Source organism: Trachinotus anak, unplaced genomic scaffold (genome assembly GCF_046630095.1).
Source record: "Trachinotus anak isolate AG129_WGS33_773 ecotype Australia unplaced genomic scaffold, CSIRO_AGI_Tana_v1 ptg000010l, whole genome shotgun sequence".
NCBI classification, from domain to species: domain Eukaryota; kingdom Metazoa; phylum Chordata; class Actinopteri; order Carangiformes; family Carangidae; genus Trachinotus; species Trachinotus anak.
This window is the reverse complement of record NW_027273861.1, coordinates 27446151-27458689: the sequence shown is the minus strand read 5'-3', so window position 1 is coordinate 27458689 and position 12539 is coordinate 27446151. Positions and strand designations below refer to the sequence as shown.

Below are 12539 nucleotides of genomic sequence, written 5' to 3'. Positions count from 1 at the left end.
TCTCGGCACCAGAGAACCCGGAGCCAGGGCTTGGATAACATGGCAGCGCCGTCAGGCAACACATGCGGGGACATGGAGCGGTCCATCCGGGAGCGGGTCCCCCCGCTGCTCACCGACATGTACCAGTTCACCATGGCGTACGCGTACTGGCGGGCCGGCCGGCACCGGGAGCCCGCCGTGTTCGAGCTCTTCTTCAGGGACAACCCGTTCGGCGGCGGCTTCTCGCTGTTCGCCGGGCTGCACGACTGCCAGCTGTTCCTGCGCAGCTTTCGCTTCACAGACGCAGGTGAGGACGCCAGGCTCGGGCCAGAGCCTCGGCTGTACTGCGATATAAACACAGGTTAACAACCAGATCTCATTAATGAGATTATTCTTCGGCTCTGCGGGACTTTCCTCCGCCCTGGACCCCGCTGACGCATTCCGATCCGGTTGCGCAACAGTGGCCGGTGCAGCCCACCCTCAGGCTTTAAATGGAAAAAACGTGAGGGAGGTTTGACCTCTGAACTTCAGCACACAGGAATAACCTGTCGTGTGCTGCGGATCACACCGTGGAGCAGGTTCCCATAGAACCAGATGGTCCTGGCAGCTCCTGTTCACACTATGAATTATGAAACAATATTAGTATGCATTTAGTTTTCACTGGGATTCTTAAAAACTAATACAAATGGTTTACTTACAGTTGTGTAACACAATTGGCTGCCCCCTCTCACAGGTAGTATTAATCTTAATGATGGATTAACATGGAAGTGGGATTTTTAAATTGTAGCTTTTTATAAATAGTCTGGAAATGTAATCTGTAACAGTGGAGCATATTTTTTCAATATTATAACGTGTTTTCTATGTTAAATTATAATGTGTCCAATAACTATGACTGTGGAATGAGTGAAGGGGAGTGAAAAGTACAAGAATACCCTCTGAGATGCAGTAAAGGCTGAAGTTACATAAGATGTACTTTAGTTTAATGTTGAAGGAAATATTCAGTAGAAAGTAGAAATACCACAATGTAGAAAAGCTCCGTAACAACTTACAGCTGATTTAAACACCAAACTGGTTTCTCCTGCATTTAGTTCAATATTGAAATAACTTATGCACAGTGACCTTTGTTGTGTGTGTTGGATTGATATTACTAATGTAATAAGCGTTTTAAGGTTGTGGCTGGTTGAACTGGTGATAACTAACTACTTTATATGCAGCTGGGAAGTTTAATCTTTAACAAATAGTGATATTTTATAATATAAACTGATCATGATTTGTATATAAAATCTTAATCTGCAAACTCACCTGTAACTACAGCCTTTGAAATGTAATAGATTAAACTACCTAACAGTATATAACACTGTTAAAGTTAACACCACCTTGATTCAGTTAAAATGCTTCTTACACACTGATGCATCATGGGTACTTTTACTTTATTTAACTTTAATAGTTTGAGTACGATTTTCAATGAGGGACTTTCACTTGTAATGAAGCACTTTTATATTGTTGTTTTGATTCTTTTAAGTAAGTAAGAAATCTTAATGCAGTGGGTAGAATATAGTTTAATATACCATAAAATACTCAAAGTACAAGTAATTATATTGTACTCAATATATGTTCTAAACAAGGTACTTCACAGTCACAAGCTGTCAAACATGCTTAGTCTGACCTTCATCTGACCACTGAGGTATCGTAGGAGCTGCTAAATTAGATTATCTGTCCAGAAAGTTATTAGATTTAGCTCTATTACTGTGTGTGTGTGTGTGTGTGTGTGTGTGGAGACAGGACATGTGAGGGAGGGAGGGCACATGAAGGACACATGCTTGCATAAGAGCCCATGTGTAGTGACTTTGAGGAAGAAGGATGCCCTCTGTTGTGGGTCTTACCGTCACTGTTCCAGCTGTTGTGTTAACGCTGTGTCTTGATGGATCCAGATGTGGAGTATCTGCGCTCAGTCCTGCCCCCGGCCACCGACCCGGCCTTCTTCGAGTTTCTGCGAGGCCTGGACTGTTCTGGTGTCACGCTCCGCTCCGTCCCCGAGGGCACCGTGGTGTTTGCCAGGGTGAGCTGTGGGGGCTTCAGGGTGAAGCTGAGGGGGGTCAAAGGTCACAGTTGGGGTCTGTCCGGGGTCAGAGTGTCTGACTTGTGCTGAATGTCTTGAAACATCTGCAGGTGCCTCTGATGGAGGTGGCAGGTCCGCTGGCTGTGGTCCAGCTGCTGGAGACCAGTTTACTGTGTCTGGTTAACTACGCCAGGTAACAACACACACACACACACACACACACACACACCAATCAATAGAAAACCATTATATAACAATGTTTGTATATTTTTAGTACTACAACTAAAAAATTACTCTTAATATTTAATTTGTATTTATGACATTTCAGATTTGATGGAGACCTACATCTCTTCAGCTATTGATAATTTGATTAAATTATGAGGAAATCTGTATTTTAAAAAAGCACAACACATCTGGAATATTTCTTTTTCATGGAATGGTGCAGCCATGAAATACAAAACTACTTGTGTTGAAATTTTTCAGTCATTATAAGCAACATACACTTTAGCTTCAGTTTAGAGCTGGAAAAAGCAGATGCAGATGCAGATGTACAGTATATGTGAGTTTTAGAAGAAATGTAAGGCGGTGAATGAACAGTCTCTAACATTTTCTCAGATTTAAGCCGCAGAGGATTATATAGAGAATTTACATACACAAACTGTGGTCACACTCCTGTGTTTCAGCCAGCCACAGCTGTGGGCCCAAACTTTCTGTTGTATAACACTGTGCAAAACTTTTATTCTGGCAAATTCAGCATGTTCTTCTTCTCTGTTGTCAGTCTGGTGTGTAGTAACGCTGCCCGTTTCCGCCTGGCAGCCGGTCCCAGGAGGAGGCTTCTGGAGATGGGCCTCAGACGGGCTCAGGGGCCCGATGGAGGGCTCACCGCCTCACGATACACACACATCGGAGGTGAAGACTGTGTAACCTGTCAGACATGTTCAGACAGTTATTGTGTCAAGGTTCTGCACAGTCACTCTCCACGTTGGTGGTTTTGTAAGCCACAAGGAGCTAATTTAAACGAGCTTATAGACCTCAGGGTCTTTTTAAAGAACTAATTAACCTCAGTTTTCATAAGAGGAATTTGAAAAAGTGACTGATATGTGACAGTGTTATAGAGCAACAGCCCTGTGATGAAAAGTGCACACACACACACACACACACACACACACACACACACACACACACACACACACACACACAGACTGATACTGAAATGTGTCTTCCAGGGTTTGATCTCACCAGTAACGTCCAGGCTGGATTCCTGTTCGGGATCCCCGTGGCTGGGACCATGGCTCACTCATTCGTCACCTCCTTCACCTCCCTGGAGGAGGTGTGGCCACAGGTGAGTCTGTTTCATCTCCTCCCATCATCTGTAGAGGACCACACCAGTGGTGTTTGTACACATTTTAGCTCTTTAACTACAAAGTGACTGCGCTGATATTACTGCCACTCATTATCCGTTTAAGTCTGTGAATTGATTTCATTCATCACAGTGAACATTTTACAGCCTTTATTTCTATTTATTTCTTTTTTTCACGTCATTGTTGGAGCGTTGGTGGAGCACAGGGAGGCAGAGGGAAGCCGTGCAGATCTATAAACACAATTCACCAGTGGAAAGTCAGTCCTTTAATTATGTCCTTTGACTGGTTCGAGTATCTGCACAGAGGATGCTGGGATTTTCAGGGCTAGCATGAACCTGCGGGCGCACTAGGCCGTCTATGTACAGTTCAAAGTCTTATATGCATGAATCAAAGGGTTTGAAAGGTCAGTAGCAATGCAGGTCAGTCGTTTTGTTCACTTTCTTTTCAACAGTGTTGGAAACTCTTTTTGATTCTGCTGTTTGGGAACAGACAGAAAAATTAATGGTCAAATATAAAGCTGAAATGATTAGTTGCTCAACAGAAAATGAATTGACAACTATTGTGAAAGGCAAAAGTGACAAAACATGAATTTTACTAGTTTCCCCTGTCTAACTTCATAAAACACTGAAGATGTTTGGGTTTAGACTGAGGGCTGGGTAAAAATAACTTCACCTTAGGCTTGAAAATGTCACCTTTTTATTTTCTGATGTTTCACAAACCAAACCATTAATGAATGAATCGAGTAAATACTCGCTACAGTTATCAATAAAGAAAATGTATTAGTTAGTTGCAGTCCAGGTCAAATAAGTCGACCATCACTCTACGTAGGAAAAGAGCAGCTCAGTGAATTCTGCCTGTGATCGTGTGCAACAGAAGAGGCTGGAGGCATCACATGTGCTTCAGGAAACCTGTCGTCAGCAGTGAAAAGAAAGGCAGTGCAGGGAAACCTGCTGCTCTAAACTGGGAAGAAAGTCACATTGTTGTTGCTGCAGTCGTGAGTTTTTAAAACTCTCACTCTGTGAAATGAAAGACTCTGACATCTGCGACTGCACGGCTCAGCATTCTTCCTCCAAGACTTCCTGTCACAGAGTCCTGTAGTTAATAATATGTCCCTGATGTTTGTCCCCGTTCAGACTCTCGTGGCAGTGGGCGGGGACCCTGATCCAGTTGACTTCATCTCTCTGACAAAAGGCTGGTTGAGCCGTGTGTGTGAGCTCCTGGGAGCAGAGCCTGGGAAGATCAGGGAGGGCGAGTTGGCCGCCTTCCTGTCCTACGCCATCGCCTACCCCCAGAACTTCCTCCCTGTGATCGACAGCTACAGTGTTGGCAGGTGATCAGTGATATGACATGATTGGACTTTATTACGTCACTTGTTGTCACACAAATGTTGTCCACCTTTAATCTTACTGTTTACCTGCTAATTTACTTAAGCCACTCAAACATAAGTAGGTAGTCATCAGTAACCAAACAGCAGCTTCTCTAAATTACTTTTACCAGGAGTCACTAGTGAGCACTGGGAGAGGTCGGAGTAACTAATCACTATAATGTAATTTTCTATCAGTAATGATAACTTCACTGATATTTGCTGTTTCTCCACAACTTCCAAGATGGACACAATAAAAGATGAGCACTTTAAACCCAATTAAAAGTCCCATATTTTACACCTGTTTTTTATTCGAAATGTTGATATCCATAAGTTGATATATGCTAGGGGGCTTGGCTGAAGATGGTGACTGCTTTGTTGTGACATCACAAAGTTCCAGAAGTCCTGACGGCTGGTTTTAAGGCTCAGTTTCTGAATACAGGCTGTGTGCATTTCTCTGTGGACTGAGGCTTTGATACTTTCACAGTATTAATATAGAACCTAGACCTGCTTTATATGGACATTTACCTTTTGTTATCAAATCATCTTTACATTTTTTCTAAAATCGATTACAGTAATTATTTAGTCTTAGAAAATAGTAAAAAAGATCATTTCCTTGAACCCCAGGTGATATACCAGCGACTGTCTTCTCACATCCCTCAAAGTCGTTGTTGTCCATGTTTCAAACTCACATGCTGTGATCTGTGTGTCTGATTTCAGTAGCGGTTTGTTGAACTTCTGCGCTGTGGCCTTGGCGCTGTGTGAACTGGGCTACAGGCCGGTGGGGGTCCGCCTGGACAGCGGGGACCTCTGCAGGCAGTCGGTCGATGTCCGCCGCGTCTTCAGACTCTGCAGCGACCAGTGAGTGAGGTGCCTCGCTGCATGTGTGCATCAGTATGTCTTCGAAAAACCTACAGTGAGATTTGATTTTACTCCCCCAGACTTCCGAACATGTTGAATTTTGTTCTTTTCATTTCTGCAGTTTCTCCATTCCTGCTTTTGACTCACTGATCATCGTCGGGACCAATAACATCTCAGAGCAAAGCATGGCTGAACTCAACAAGAAGGTACATTTTATTTTATTGCCTCTGATCTTTACTTTCCTCTGGACTTCATCCTCATCCCTGACGGTCTGTGTACAATTGTTTCAGGAGAATGAGATCGACGTGGTCGGTGTTGGAACACATCTGGTTACCTGCACAAGACAACCCTCACTGGGTTGTGTGTATAAGGTAATTTAATAAAAACAAAAGCGCACACACAGAGAAAACACAGACACAGCAGCCCAGCGTGCCCTAAATTTTAATTAATACTTTTCTGCCTCTACTTATTTCTTTTCAAACACAGCAGTCTTTTGTTCTGTCTTTTAGTATATGTTCTTATTTTTAATCATATCCACTGTTAATAAACACTATTCTATTCTATTCTATTCTATTCTATTCTATTCTATTCTATTCTATTCAAATGTCTCTAACTCAGTTCTTTTGTCCTATTAACATAAATCATACAAATGTCACCATATGCTATTTGTATGGTGACATTTCTCTGTGTGTGCAAGTTGGTGGAGGTCAGAGGAAGACCCAGGATGAAGATCAGTGAAGACCCAGAGAAGAGCACCGTACCTGGGAGGAAAGCTGTCTACCGGCTAGTAGACGCTGAGGGTGAGTGTCAGTGGCACCACCTGCCTCCCCTCAGCTTCAACACATTAACTGTGGCGTCTTTTCAGCTGCACAACATTATCATCCCAACCCACCATCATGCTAACCAGGGCTGGCTGATATGAAGATGTAAATATATTTATACTGCGATGGCCTTCAACATCTCTGGCTGTATTAGACCACTGCTGACAATCATGCAGTGTAATGAGCAGGACTGGTTTATGGCCATATTAGATATTTTAATCACCCAAAAACCAAATTTCATCAGATTTTTCAATTTTTTCACGTTTCATTCAAGTTTTTCACGAAAATTAATTAGATAAAATATAAAAAATACATATGTGAGAAAATATTTTATCCATAACACTGACCTGGGATGCTAATGTTAGCTTTTGATCTGACACTGATGAAAGTTGAGCCAACTCTGACCATGTGCTGACAAGTTGAGTCCCCAAAAAGTTGCCGTTATAAACGCCCTCATTACAATCTTTATAATCAGTAAGGTTGTAAGAGTAGATATGTTTTTCATTTATGAGTGTGTGTGTGTGTGTGTGTGTGTGTTATGAGCATGCTGGTGTGCCTGGAAACCTTTTCACAGTTTCCCGCTCTTCACCTCTGCAGGTCATCCTTTTCTAGACCTGCTGTGCCTGGCGCTGGAGCCTCCTCCAGAGGCAGGAGTCCCACTGACCTGTTTCCCTCAGGGCTGTGATAACTCCCCCATCTCAATCACTCCAGCTCAGGTCACCTGTCTGTGTCAGGAGGTGTTCACCAAAGGGCAGGTGAGGTGGACTTCGATCACTATCATCGTTACATAACCTACATGAGCAGACTAGCTGCTGTTTTCTGATGCTTGTTTTCTCTCCATCATCACATCCTCATCCTCTGGGCGAAGTCTGGTCCCACAGGGGGATGAGCTTCTCACTGAATTCCTCCTGCTTCACGTTGGTTTACGTCTCAACCAACAACAGTGAACACAACAGCTGTGTGCGACTCAGGGACACGTGGTTGTTCTGTTTCCTCGTTGCACCGTGCACACTAAATAAATAAATGTAAATAATTGTAAAAATAATAATAATTATAATAATAATTGTAAAATGTAAATAATTAGTGAGGTTTTATTCCCCTGAATGTCAGAATTAAATTTTACGCCTGGATTTGCTCCCCAGCAGACTCAGTATAAAACCTGCCCCCTTGTGGACCTTTACAGAAACACACCCAACTAGTCTACAATTAGTGTTTCTCCACATTTAAAAAGATTTTAGAAAGGAACTGTGGGAAATGTAGGGATGGAAGCAGACATTGTAGGAAGGAGGAAAATACTGAAAGGTTATTTACTTTGAATTGATACAAAGTCCACATCATTAAAATGAATAAAGGATCAAACGCAAGCTTTGGGGGAATCTGACGTGTACAGAACAGCTTTTAGATTCACGAACCATTTAATAACTTCTTTAATAACATCTGCGATACCGCCTTAAAGACCACGAGGAATAAAAACACTCATTTACTAACTGATTTCATCACAAAGTGTTTTCTGGGAGGTAGTGAACAGTACAGAACAGACTGCACTGTGGAGGAGTTTAGTCTTCATGAATGTGTCTCCCACATTTTCTAGGTCACACACCCTCCGTGCAGCGCCGCAGAAACTAGAGCAAAGGTCCAGGGCTCCCTCCAGACTCTGCACCCGCGACATAAGAGGCTGCAGGAGCCAGACTCTTACACAGTGAGTCTCAGTCAGATCTGTGCTCAACAACTCAACAACCCCGAGACACAAAAGCTGAATATTGCAAACTTATTCTCTCCTCAGCTGGAAGATTTCTTTACCTCGTCTTTGTCCTTCTCCCCCACCAGGTGGCGCTGTCAGAGAAACTCCACAACCTGGTCACAGAGATCCGGAGAGGGAGCTCCAACAACAGCAACTTCCTCTTAGCCAACTAAAGATAATCGTACATAACTGTTCTGTTGTCAGCTCATTTTGTTTGTTTGGTTTTTTTTTGTCCGTTTGTTGTCACTATTTTCTAAAGTGCCTCACAGTAGAAGGAGTGTAGAGCCCTGCCTTAACGAAACAGTGTTAACACCAAATACAGGAAATCACTGATGTGTTGTTGCCGGTGTCCTTCAAATCTGATGCTTATATAACAGGTTAAAATGAACAAGCTATGAAATGACCCCGACCTTTGTTCTTCTGTGAGCCACAGTAAACAGAAGAGAGGCTTCTGAAAATCTCACTGAACAACAGGTACTTTAATTCACAAACTAACACCAGACAAAAACTAAATCTTAGTCGATGTTTCTGGTAAAAGGTTTGTCAAAGAATGATGATTCATTCTTGACCATGTAAATTATTAGTTTGACAAAAAAAATCTTAACTTAAGATCAGCTTATTACCCTGAGCTTTCAGCTGTTTCTTATGACCTTCCTCAGGGGATGGCGTTTGCTCAGTTGCTGGGGAAGTATCAGACTTGAAGTTAAAGCTCTGTCTGCTGAGGCAGAGAAAACTTTAGTTTGATTTCTGACAGTATTCTGTGAAAAAATCCTCTGTTACTACTCATTAACATCTATTGAATTTGTGTTTAACAACATGTTTAGCATCTTTCTCGTGTTGTCTTCAGGTGGTGTAGCAGCTAATAATTACAGCTGTTTGAGCACCCCTGGGCACATTACATTTGATTGATTTTTGAAGTGAAAAGAAGTGAGTTCAACCACTGAAGTAAAAGGAGCCTTTCTTCAAATGTTAAAGCACTTTCACTTTTCATTTGCACTGTTACTCAAGGATCAGCAGCAAATCCTCACATCTGAGGAGCTGCAGCCAGAGAACGTTTGGCTTTTTCTTGCCTCCGCACCTGCAACAGCCAGAGCCGGAGGCAAATTGTTTTCAGGTTGTCCCTCCGTCCGTCCATTTGTCCGTCCATCTGTCCTATTGTTGTGGACACAATATCTCAGTAACACCTTGATGGAGCTTCTCTAAATTTGGCACAAACATTCACTTAGACTCAAGGACAAACTGAATAGATTTTGGTGGTCAAAGGTCAAGGCTCAAGGTCAGTGTGAAAACACTTTTTAGCCATAACTCAAGACTTCACACATGAATTATGACAATATTTTACACAAATGATTAATATTTTATATGATTGAATGAACAAGGATGTAATCTGTCACCAGCCTGAGTGGTGGAGGCAGACAGCCAATTCTGTAATTCTAAGTTACTTAATAAACTGCTGAAATGATTAACTGATTACCTAAATTGTGTCCATGTGTTAATTTTCTGTCACTTAATTATTTCACCTCTAATGTCTAAAGTTTAAAACCCGACTTTGGTGGCGGATTTATATAAGAAAACAAAAAACTTAGTCTTAGTCCACAGTAGTTTCAAATCTACTATAATAACATGAAACTTCTGCACATTAACATTCAGGATAAGCTACCAACTTGCTGCCCGAAGATCACCATCATCCTGCTGTAATTTAGAGTTTCTTTTCCGTTGATTCACTTCTTACTTTGAGTTTGACAACAAATAACAAAAGACAAAACATGTTGGCAGTGTCTGGCAGGGCTGTGTGTGATATCCGCTCCTGTCCTGTTTGTGTTTGACTTGTTTGGACTTGAAATCCAGTTCAGGAGAGTTCAATGATTAACTGAAGACTTACTCACCCACTCAGTCAAGAATCAGGGAATCTGCACGGCTTCAGAAGTTTTGAAAAGCATAGACTTCAGTTCCCTCAAAAAAAAAAAAAATTAAAAAATTAATAAATAAAAAACTTAATTTTTTTTCTTGCATGCAGTACACAGCAACATTAGTTATAACTCCTTGCTGTCAGGATAGTTGCTATAAAGGTTATTGTCCAAAAACCTTAAATTAACATATTAATGACTTATTTTTTAATTGGTTAATCCCTCCATCAATGGGACCCTGAGCACAGACTAGTAAAAGGCCTCTGACCCTTCGCATATCGGACCCTGAGATTCAAAGAGACAAACAGAGTCTTGTTGGTCATTTTGCATCTCTTTATGGTGGTTTTGGGCCCCTGTCGTCTCAGGCTCTGTCTATGCCCCATAAACCTGTTCAGTAATCCACCCACGGGTCAAGGTCATGTTAAAGGAGCTATTTGTAAGTTTTGCTATTGCTACAGTGCTAACAACATTAGCATTAACAGCTGATTACTTACCAGTCTTGACAAGAGCTTCAGCCATCGTTGCATATACAAGAGATTACAACACGCCCCCTGAACAGACACCTCCTCGGGGCAGCTTGGATGCTGAATCTCCTCAGGATCAGGTATCAGTATCTGGTTAGCATGCAGAAGAAAAGAAGGGATAGAAGAAGCAAAACAAGGAGACAGGAGGGAATGAAGTTTGAACGTTGATATAAATAATTGTAAACCTCAGTGTTTGTTCTCTGTCAGTCTTTGAGCAGTATGAAATATAAAAGCTGCTGAACGACCTCCTCTGGCATCTTAAATGGGCTTTAAAAAGTCTTTTATTTAATTCGACGAACGCTGTAGACCCCCTGAAACCTCTCCACCCCCCCTCCTGCCTTCCTGCTGCAGGATATGTGAGAGGTGTTTCCTTGAATTCTGATTGGCTGCCTGCTGACCAGTGGTAGTAGAAACACAGATACACCCAGTGGGACATATGGATCTGATTAGACTTGGAGAGGCTGTGATATCATCCATGAAGGTCTCATCTCAGTGGTGTGTGTGTGTGTGTGTGTGTGTGTGTGTGTGTGTGTGTGTGTGTTCTGTTACAGCCTCAGAGATTTCTGCTGATACTGAACTTTTCTCTCTTTGACAACTTAACTGCAACTGAACCCTAACCTTCAGGGGTAATTTTTCCCCAGACACCCAGAAACCAACCTGTGCTCCACAGCTGAACTGAGTAGTTGATTAATCCATTAGTTAACTCCCAAAAAATTAATTGGCAATCAATTTAGTAATTGATTAATTCAGTTTTTAAGCAGAAAACCAATAATTCTTTGATCACAGCTTCTCAAATGTGAATATTTGGTAGTTTCCCATTTTTCTTTGACAATGAACTCAAAATCTCTTGATTGCTAATCAAAAAAAGCAACTTATTGTCTCAACTTTCTGACACTGACTGAACAATCAGTCCATCATCAGAGAAAATGATTGTCAAGTGTATTGATAATGCAAACATGCAAACCCTTACAGACCATTTGTGAAGGAATGATTAAACCAGGTTTCTGTGTCATTTACTGTAAACACAAAACATTAAAGCAGTTTGTGGAACAGGGAAACACCAGCTGAACTTCCTGCAGCTGTGTTCGACCTTTCTGCCCCTTTCTGCCCCTTTCTGCCCCTGCTCTTCCAGATGTTGTCTTGACCTCAACTGCTCCCTTTGAACTTTGAAGCTGGAAACACTGATTACTTTTTATAGCTTCCCCTCAATAGATCGATAGATGAGTCAATTAAGACCTTAGAGTTATTGAAGTTCTGAGTGTTTTAAAAGCAGACAAACTTTTGCACAAGCCACAATTACTGTTTTTTTTTTTTTTGTATTTTTCTAAACTCTTTAAACAAAAAGGAAGAGTGCATTAACATTTGAGGATGTCAGTGTCTAACTCCAGGTCAGCCCAGGCTGCTGGTAGCTCAGCTGGTCCTGGATCATGCAGGACTTTGCAGATGGTGGAGCTGATGAGGGCAGGCCAAATTCTGGTATAAATAAATGCTATTATGTGCAAAAGGTATATTTGTTGGAAACATTAGATAATAATAATAAGATTCTTCTCCTGTCCTGAAAATCGTATTTGCTTTTCAGACTTGAAAGGTTGGATTTGCTGCTGCAGCTGATGACTTCCTGACGCGTCAGTGACCTTTGCAACCTGAACCCCACTTGACCTCCTGACACGAGTCATTTCAGTGCAAGAAGAAGAAGAAGAAGAAGAAGAAGAAGAAGAAGAAGAAGAAGAAACTCCTTCTCCTCTCTTCCACCACAGCTGCCTGCAGATCTCCTGGAGGCCCGCGGAGGTCGCTCTGCTCTCGGCCGCCTCTCCTTCTCTGGCTCTCCGCTACGTCTCTCCCCTTCACTCCCCTCATCTTCCCCTCAGATATACTACAGCGGCACGGAGAGGGGAAAAAATCAGATCAAGCTTTTCCGGTCTG

The 12539-nt window shown here is 42.1% G+C and overlaps 1 protein-coding gene and 1 long non-coding RNA gene across 5 annotated transcripts; one reads left to right on the top strand and one right to left on the bottom strand.

The window, feature by feature from the left end:
• The first annotated feature begins 39 nt into the window (after nucleotides 1–39).
• Nucleotides 40–9658, top strand: naprt (nicotinate phosphoribosyltransferase). 3 transcript variants are annotated; one of them, XR_011692164.1, is made up of 14 exons: nucleotides 40–286; nucleotides 1911–2038; nucleotides 2149–2231; nucleotides 2817–2947; nucleotides 3265–3380; nucleotides 4533–4729; nucleotides 5483–5623; nucleotides 5745–5829; nucleotides 5914–5994; nucleotides 6321–6423; nucleotides 7042–7199; nucleotides 8036–8143; nucleotides 8272–9243; nucleotides 9285–9658. XR_011692164.1 is itself a non-coding variant. In XM_071486528.1 (13 exons), exons 1-13 carry the CDS (start codon nucleotides 40–42, stop codon nucleotides 8356–8358), a joined length of 1662 nt encoding a protein of 553 aa, XP_071342629.1. In that variant the 3' UTR covers nucleotides 8359–9658. The 3 variants fall into 3 exon arrangements, 2 of the variants coding, with proteins under 2 accessions (XP_071342629.1, XP_071342628.1); XM_071486528.1 differs by having other exon boundaries at nucleotides 5486–5623; nucleotides 8272–9658; XM_071486527.1 differs by having other exon boundaries at nucleotides 8272–9658.
• On the bottom strand, nucleotides 282–12306 carry LOC139626251 (uncharacterized). Of its 2 annotated transcripts, XR_011692167.1 has the most exons (6): nucleotides 10587–12306; nucleotides 10072–10138; nucleotides 3278–3408; nucleotides 2692–2963; nucleotides 1863–2222; nucleotides 282–598 (listed from the first exon to the last, which is right to left on the bottom strand). It is a non-coding gene; the product is annotated as an uncharacterized lncRNA (long non-coding RNA). The 2 variants fall into 2 exon arrangements; XR_011692166.1 differs by lacking the exons at nucleotides 10072–10138; nucleotides 10587–12306 and adding an exon at nucleotides 8245–8377.
• Nucleotides 12307–12539: the final 233 nt, after the last annotated feature.